Source organism: Coregonus lavaretus (genome assembly GCF_964263955.1).
Source record: "Coregonus lavaretus genome assembly, chromosome: 2".
NCBI classification, from domain to species: domain Eukaryota; kingdom Metazoa; phylum Chordata; class Actinopteri; order Salmoniformes; family Salmonidae; genus Coregonus; species Coregonus lavaretus.
In genome coordinates this window covers 36,124,185-36,133,756 of record NC_139989.1, presented here as the reverse complement: position 1 = coordinate 36,133,756, position 9,572 = coordinate 36,124,185, and the positions used below count along the sequence as shown (strand labels likewise).

Below are 9,572 nucleotides of genomic sequence, written 5' to 3'. Positions count from 1 at the left end.
GTAGTCAGAAAAACTGTACTTCAGGGAAAGTCACTGGAAATGTTTTTATACAAAACAACAAAATGTTCACCCAAAAGACACGCCTTCACCATTTTCTGCTTGTTGATTGTGTTGTTTGTCCATATCACCCTTCTAGAGACACTTATCACATGATCACAGGTTTATAGGCCTTAACAAACGGTTGGTTGACTTCTTGGAGCTGGACACAAGGAGCCACGCTATCTAGACTTGTGGGGACAGGACCAATCTACAGGGAGAGATGAGCTGGGTTATATAGGCCTCTTTGGTTTTATAGGCCTTAACAAACAAATGGTTGACTTCTTGGAGCTGGACACAAGGAGCCACGCTATCTAGACTTGTGGGGACAGGACCAATCTACAGGGAGAGATGAGCTGGGTTATATAGGCCTCTTTGGTTTTATGGCAGCCATTTTGGGTGATAAGGATGTTTTCAACTGACACGTGATCGGCCAGTTTTGGTTACATATTAACCAACGTCCTACTTCTGAGGGAGTATTAAAAACTATAACGCCAGACGTGATGAAAATCAACATGAATACAACATGATATCTAATTGCACGCAGATCTATAACCATAAACCATAAATCATGCTAATCCTCTCTATCCACTCAAGGCTTTAGATAGCTGGTATTAACAAACCTGTCTGACTGAACCAACAGTGCATTTGCATTGCAGACACAGTGAAAGTGATTTAGCAGAACATGTAATAAGTCGAGCGGATCTATTGAGTGTCTATCTACGCTCTTCCCTCATCTCACTGTCACCCTGGTTATGTTTACCCAAGTCCCAGTGGACGGAGTCTATAGTGTTCAACTCAGCTGAGTGTGTGTGTGACAGGAGGAGGGACAAAGCTTGCACCTGTAGCTCTACACCTGACTATCAGAGAGAGAGAGAGAGAGAGAGAGAGAGAGAGAGAGAGAGAGAGAGAGAGAGAGAGAGAGAGAGAGAGAGAGAGAGAGAGAGAGAGAGAGAGAGAGAGAGAGAGAGAGAGAGAGAGAGAGAGAGAGAGAGAGACCTGTAGCTCTACACCTGACTATCAGAGACAGAGACAGAGAGAGAGAGAGAGAGAGAGAGAGAGAGAGAGAGAGAGAGAGAGAGAGAGAGAGAGAGAGAGAGAGAGAGAGAGAGAGAGAGAGAGAGAATAGACTGAACAGGGGAGGACAAAGAAGACGAAGGGAAGGATAACAGTGGAAGAGGATTCTGGAGTGGATATTGGAGGAATGATCTGATATTTGAATCGATGAATTTGGCTTTCCTAACAGGGTTTCTCCCATAAACTAAGCTTTGGGAGGAAGGTCGCCTCCAGATCTCTACACACACACAGGTGAGGTTATTGCACACGCAAACACGCACTCGCGCACACACACACATACATACACAAGCAGACACGCAAACACAGACATGCACGCACACACACACACACACACAGTCTTGTACAACTAACCTTGTGGGGACACAGCATTCAGTCCCATTCAAAATCCTATTTTCCCTAACCCCTAACCCTTAAACTAACCCTTGCTCCTAACCCTAAACCTAATTCTAACCCTAACACTAATTCTAACCAACAAAATGTCCCCAGTTGGTCAAATATTTGTTTGTTTACTATTCTTGTGGGGACTTCTGGTGCCTGCAAGTATTGTTAAACACGTCCACACACACGTCCACACACACACACACAAACACACACACACAAACACACCCAATACTGTACCTTGACAATGTACACTAAACAACATTTTGTCAGATGTATAGCAAGATAGTAATGATCAAATATTGATGATCAAAATGTAGGAGCTTTTTGTATCTTTCTCCACAACGTGAAATATTGTGCTTAGGTAACATACCTAATTCAGACGAATACCTCTTAAACTGACTGAAAGTGTACTTCAGACATAATGGGCTTCCTTGGGCCCCTCATACCAGTTAGCAGTAAGGACCTTTGAACACTGAGCTTTATGACCATACACACACTGAGTAAACACTAAGCTGCTAGCACACACTGCACCTAACTGATTGCACTGTACCTTGGTGACCGTATACGTGTGTCTACATTGATATGGATTCAATACAATGCTCCCACTAGTTATGTTAGCTGTAAAATACCAACGTGACACCCTAATTAGTCACAACACTAATGTAACATATACCAAAACATGTATAGTATATCCTTAGATGGAATGACCACTGCCCTAATGGCCAGCATATTGGCCATTGTTGCGTCAAAGCCTGCTTAATGCAATAGTTTGACAGATGCAATTTGAAAGGACTTTCCCCTCATATTTGGGGCGGCAGGTAGCTTAGTGGTTAAGAGCATTGTGCCAGTAACCGAAAGGTCGCTGGTTCTAATCCCCAAGCCGACTAGGTGAAAAATCTGCCGATGTGCCCTTGAGCAAGGCACTTAACCCTAATTGCTCCTGTAAGTCGCTCTGGATAAGAGCGTCTGCTAAATGACTTAAATGTAAATGTAATATTTGACCATGCTCCACATTTCGTAAATATTTGATGTGTTAATTCCCAGATAAGAGTCTAACGTTAGCATGGGAATGGGGCTATAGGCTTTATTGCAGACCGAGTTATCACCAAGGGTGACTTTCCTATCAGTGGCGCTAACCCCAGTCTGCACACACAGGTGGATGTTTACCATAGCATAGACTTTCCACATGGCTGGAAGGATTGCTATAGAGTGTACAGTGATATGGTCTCACTAGAAATCTGGACTCTAAGCGTAGGTTTACTACCTGTAATGGAGTAAAATTGCACTTTAAAAAAAATACTTTATTTCAGAAAGAATAATAATGTTGTGATTTTGTTTGTTTGATTGATTTTCTGGATGAAAAATATGGACATTATCATTGTTACCTTGAAGCGATTGCCTTTGGCCTTTGGCCTTTCCAAAGAGTCACACAACACAGCCACAGCCATAAAATGAATTAGAGATGTAATCTTTCCTTATGGCATTCTTAATGACACCATGTAAACCAACTCAGTACTTGGAGCTTTACTGGAAGTAAACTTTTCTGCTTACCTGGACAACTTTCTGTGCCAACAACTAGTCCAGGACATAGTCCAGCTACTTGACCAATGTTCTGCTCTGAGAAGAGAGTGAAATGGTAAATCTAGGTTACTGATGGCTAAAGGACAATAGGTAGATGGATGGAATGACGAACAGACAGACAGACAGACAGACAGACAGACAGGGTGGATGACCTGAGAATGAGCTATGTTGAATGTCACTGACTGACTGGCTTTCCAATGGGCAATAGAACTAATAAGGAAAACCAAGAACTTCCGCTTTAGAAAGGTCATAAAATGGGTTGCACTTTGACTGTAAGATAACCAACCACAAATAGGGCAGCATTACAAAGTCAGGTGACTGACATATGTATTAGTAAACCCAGATAAACAATGTATCATTACAAATAGGTTAGGTTGAATAACAATTGACCAATAAATTATCCCACATAAAGTCAGATATTTAAGACCAGACATATCTTAGACAGACTATTATAGTGAGGGAAAAAGTATTTGATCCCCTGCTGATTTTGTACGTTTGCCCACTGACAAAGAAATGATCAGTCTATAATTTTAATGGTCGGTTTATTTGAACAGTGAGAGACAGAATAACAACAAAAAAATCCAGAAAAACACATGTCAAAAATGTTATAAATTGATTTGCATTTTAATGAGGGAAATAGGTATTTGACCCCCTCTCAATCAGAAAGATTTCTGGCTCCCAGGTGTCTTTTATACAGGTAACGAGCTGAGATTAGGAGCACACTCTTAAAGGGAGTGCTCCTAATCTCAGCTTGTTACCTGTATAAAAGACACCTGTCCACAGAAGCAATCAATCAATCAGATTCCAAACTCTCCACCATGGCCAAGACCAAAGAGCTCTCCAAGGATGTCAGGGACAAGATTATAGACCTACACAAGGCTGGAATGGGCTACAAGACCATCGCCAAGCAGCTTGGTGAGAAGGTAACAACAGTTGGTGCGATTATTCGCAAATGGAAGAAACACAAAATAACTGTCAATCTCCCTCAGCCTGGGGCTCCATGCAAGATCTCACCTCGTGGAGTTGCAATGATCATGAGAACGGTGAGGAATCAGCCCAGAACTACACCGGAGGATCTTGTCAATGATCTCAAGGCAGCTGGGACCATAGTCACCAAGAAAACAATTGGTAACACACTACGCCGTGAAGGACTGAAATCCTGCAGCGCCCTCAAGGTCCCCCTGCTCAAGAAAGCACATATACAGGCCCGTCTGAAGTTTGCCAATGAACATCTGAATGATTCAGAGGAGAACTGGGTGGAAGTGTTGTGGTCAGATGAGACCAAAATCGAGCTCTTTGGCATCAACTCAAATCGCCGTGTTTGGAGGAGGAGGAATGCTGCCTATGACCCCAAGACCACCATCCCCACCGTCAAACATGGAGGTGGAAACATTATGCTTTGGGGGTGTTTTTCTGCTAAGGGAACAGGACAACTTCACTATATCAAAGGGACGATGGACGCAGCCATGTACTGTCAAATCTTGGGTGAGAACCTCCTTCCCTCAGCCAGGGCATTGAAAATGGGTCGTGGATGGGTATTCCAGCATGACAATGACCCAAAACACACAGCCAAGGCAACAAATGAGTGGCTCAAGAAGAAGCACATTAAGGTCCTGGAGTGGCCTAGCCAGTCTCCAAACCTTAATCCCATAGAAAATCTGTGGAGGTTCGAGTTGCCAAACGTCAGCCTCGAAACCGTAATGACTTGGAGAAGATCTGCAAAGAGGAGTGGAACAAAATCCCTCCTGAGATGTGTGCAAATCTGGTGGCCAACTACAAGAAACATCTGACCTCTGTGATTGCCAACAAGGGTTTTGCCACCAAGTACTAAGTCATGTTTTGCAGAGGGGTCAAATACTTATTTCCCTCATTAAAATGCAAATCAATTTATAACATTTTTGACGTGTTTTTCTGGATTTTCTGTTGTTATTCTGTCTCTCACTGTTCAAATAAACCTACCATAAAAAGTATAGACTGATCAGTCTTTGTCAGTGGGCAAACGTAAAAAATCAGCAGGGGATCAAATACTTTTTTTCCCTCACTGTATGCTGAGGCAGATAAAAAGATGCCCAGACTAGCTTTGCCTCTGAACATTTCACCCTGGCAGGAAACCAGTCAAAGGAAATCAAACGTTAACATGTTGGCCAAGCGTATCTGCTGTTTTGCCATGAGAGAAAAAAATCTGTCTTGCCTTCTGTTTGCTCATCTACAAACCCAAACCCAACCCTTAGCTATCAGGCCAAAAGTCACCAGCACCCAAACAGATCACCAAAAGTGCATTAGCATATTGTATGGAAATGTCCACAGCGTTGCTAGGCGACCGGCGGGTAACAGCCTACTCCCTTCTTCTGGGGGGAGAGTGGCACAAAGCCGAGGATTTATCTGTTTGCCGCGAGAGCAGTATGTGTGTGTGTGTGTGTGTGTGTGTGTGTGTGTGTGTGTGTGTGTGTGTGTGTGTGTGTGTGTGTGTGTGTGTGTGTGTGTGTGTGTGTGTGTGTGTGTGTATGTATGTATGTGTGTATGTGTGTGTGTGTGTGTGTGTGTGTGTGTGTGTGTGTGTGTGTATGTATGTGTGTGTGTGTGTGTGTGCGCACGTGTCTATTTTTACGTTTACTACATGTGTTTGTTATATGTGTGTCCCTCCGCCTGCATGCGTGTGTTCGCCTTTGTCTGTGCATTACAAAGGTAGTCTGGTCTTTATGTTCTAGATCTCCATTTGTATTGATATAGTATATGTGCTGGTAAATCAGTATATGTTAGCTTATGTGGAAGGTTTACTTGTGTAGAAACCCACAATACAACCTGCTCTGCCTGTATTACACAATGAGCAGCCAAACTCTCCCACGACTGTTACAGTCCGAGCAGGAGCACTTAAACCACGCTGACACGCTACAGAACACATGATTTCTGGAAGTCCCTTTGATATTTGTTTGCAGAACGGTTTACCTGGAGTTTAAAAAGCTTCTGACTGTCTAAAACTAGGGTACTTTTCTCTCTAGTCCTAACAGGGAAACTACCATTGTGGTGAAACACTAAACAGAAACTCCCAGTTGAATGAATTACTCTAATGAGTGGTTGGTTTTGAACCAAGGCCAGGGGATTTTCAGCTGGAAAAATAATTAAATTAATTCACAGAAATGACTGCATCAGAATGGAACTAACCCCAAACTCGGGTTTGCATTAGCAGTAGTCATTGATGTAGTAGTAGTAGTCATATCTATTGTGACAGTGGTGGCAACAATGGTAGAGGGATTGATAATGGCAGTAGTAGCAGACAAGTAGAGACAATGGTAGCACGACACTTGCAATTCAAAGAGCAGCACCTCAGTACCAGAGACTGGGCAACCCGTGAGTGTTATCCCCTCCTAGAAAGGGTTTGGCTGATATAGGAGGCGCTATATTAGCAGCCAGCACATTTAGCTTGGCCAACACACACTAGGAGTAACCCAATCACCAGCGGTGCCCTGTCATCCCTCCACCATATGGTGCCTATTGAGTTCCCCTGAAATATTCAGGAGGGCTCAGTCCGTTCCCCCCTGACACAGATCTATCTGACACAGATCTATCTGACACAGATCGATCTGAGCTGGGCAGTGTTGGAAGTCAGGTTACTGTGGTTAGGGCTTATGGTAAGAGGTGTGGCAGGAGTTTGAAATGGGAATGGGAAAGGAATAGTGGGGGGACTTATGTAACTCACCCTTCTCTCTGAGAGGTCATGACTCATGTCTGATCCATCTTCATTGTAAACATTGTGGAGCTATAAAGCTACAGTTATTAACTAACTTATGACTAAACTTCTCTCGCTTTATCTCCCCTCTTTCTCTCCCTACATCAACCCAAAGCCCCTCCGGTCTTCCATCCCGCCATCCCTCCTCTCTGTGTGTGATGGCTGACCCATCGCCTGGCTGGTGGAAGTTGACCTTCCTACGTAAGAAGAAGTCGGAGCCCAAGGTTCTGTACGAGATCCCAGCGGAGTACGGCAGCAATACCACACCCCACAGTGGAGCCCCCGGGCCAGTAGAGGGCGCCACAGAGGACAGCCAGTTCAACGCCCGTCTGGAGAGGATAGTGGATAAGACGGCCACCAAGGGACGCCATGTTAAAGTGTCCCACTCTGGCCGTTTTAAAGAGAAGAAGAAGATTAGGCCCACGTTAGCAGAAACCCCCGATCTGTTCCCTGGTCACGAGCCTAGCGACGAAAACCTCCAAGCTGGGAAATGAGTTCATACACACATAGACATACACATACACATACACACACACACACACACACACAATTAATGTATTTCTCTTTCAAACTAATTCATGCACACTCAAACACAGAAGACATTCTTTGACTTTCCCTCAAACACATACATTGGTCACACCATTTCACACAGTCCCTCTATCACACTCAGTAACACACACAGAGATGAAAGGCAGTGCCTCTCATTGGGACATGACATTTGTGTCAATCCAGCCAGAGATCTCTATTCTTTATTCCCTATAAGTGTGGGACTGATTGGGAGTCTTAGTATGCATCTTAGTGTCACATTCTCTCTCTTCCATTCATAATCAATGGAGCAGTGGAAAAATGGGACACCTGATTCTGCCCTGTCTGTCTGCTTCATACCTAGGCCATAGATACATAAACAGACTACCTTTAATAAGGTGCTATTAGTCATCTCCGACGTTAAACATTCAACAGATCACAGGAACAGGGAGGAGTTTCAGGTCATGCATATTACACTGTACAGTCAGTGGACAGTACATAATGAGTACTTTACTGGTGTTGCTAAGTTTCTCATCTGTACAAAGCAAATAGGTAACATGTGAAACAGACATTGTTGTTTGCATAACAGCTTTATGACCTAGAGGGCATGGTTACCGACTGTTGGAGTTTGACTGGTTTCCATAGCGACAGACTGTGTCATGTGTCATTCATAAACATGTCACATCAAAAATCAATTGTTCTAAAATCAATTGTTCTAAAACTAACATACGTTTTTAAAACCTGAGTATGTTTTGTTATTTTTTTGTTGCTTTAAATAAAAATACCTCTCTATCACTTTACAATTTAACCTCAAACTAGACATCTCTGTTATTTTGAGGAGTTTTTCTTCCAATTGCACTTTCTAATGTAAAAGTGAAGGACTGCTTCATAGACTGCAAGGTTTCAACATAACTTCTATACATTTCTCCAGTGTTTTCAAGATATTGGAAGACACTGAAGCCAAACTAAAACTGGAGATGGAAGAGGAAGCGAGACACCCCACTCGCTGTTTTTTTCTGGTTCAATTAAAGTCAATGAAGTAAGTAGACCAGACCCAGCTGCTATTGCATTGGTGGCTGTGGGAGACACACCCAGTTAAGTAGACCGGAACGTACTATTTATTTTTGATGGTAAATGGCCTAAGTGAACTATCTTCATTTATCCACCATCTTTGCTAAAACTACACATCAGATCCCTCCTCTACAAAGACTGAAAAAGTATCTTTAATTTCATTTTCACCTTCTACTCTTAATGACAAAAGTCCCTTTTATTGAAATTGTGCTGTACATTTTTAATAATTTTGTAAAATGCCGACTGGTTTAATTGGTTTATAAACAAAATGTATGTCAGATTTTATTGAAATGCTTAAGGTTATTTATTGTGTTACTGTGGACTCATTCCATTGCCTCTTATAGGATGATACCCTCTAGTGGGAACAAGCCCATTGTTTATCTCAAAATTGGCACATTCAATCTAGGCAGCAGGGTTGGGATCAATTCCATTTGAATTCCAGTCAATTCAGAAAGTAAACTGAATTCCAATTTAAAATCTCTTCAATGCTTTTCAATGAGGAAAATGTCGAATTCCAATTCGACATTTTCCTCATTGAAAAGCATTGAAGAGATTTTAAATTGGAATTCAGTTTACTTCCTGAATTGACTGGAATTTAAATGGAATTGAGCCCAACCCTGCTAGGCTGTCTGTTATGGCAGTGGATCCCAAACTGTTTATTCCCATGACCCTTCAGGAACATGAAACAATTCACAATTAACATCCTCTACTATGTATCAGTTATAAAATAATAATCCATGCCATTTGGATGCTTATGCTGTCCTTTGGACCTGCATATCCAGGCTTGTCAGGTGTGCAGATAAGCCTTATCAGGTGTGCCCCCGCACATTGACTCTGCACCGGAACCCCCCTGTACATAGCCTCCCTACTGTTATTTTATTTTACTGCTGCTCTTTAGTTATTTGCTTTAATTTTTTTACTCAACACTTTTTTAAATCTTTTTATTTTTATTTTTATGCATTGTTGGTTAATGGCTTGTAAGTAAGCATTTCACTGTAATGTCTACACATGTTGTATTCGGCGCATGTGGCAAATACATTTTGATTTGATTTGATTTAAATTGTATTTGTAAATCATATTAGGGATTATAAGGGATGGGATATCCTGTATATGAAAATATAATGTCATAAATTGAATACACTTACTTATACAATAAAATATCCTATGGCTGTGA

At 42.2% G+C, this 9,572-nt stretch overlaps 1 protein-coding gene across 1 annotated transcript; it reads left to right on the top strand.

Annotated features, from left to right (window-relative positions):
* The first annotated feature begins 986 nt into the window (after positions 1-986).
* Positions 987-9,572, top strand: LOC311101365 (proline-rich protein 15-like protein A). Its single transcript, XM_084142500.1, has 2 exons — positions 987-1,344; positions 6,918-9,572. The coding sequence occupies exon 2, from the start codon at positions 6,961-6,963 to the stop codon at positions 7,294-7,296; it is 336 nt and encodes a 111-aa protein (XP_083998626.1). The 5' UTR covers positions 987-1,344; positions 6,918-6,960; the 3' UTR covers positions 7,297-9,572.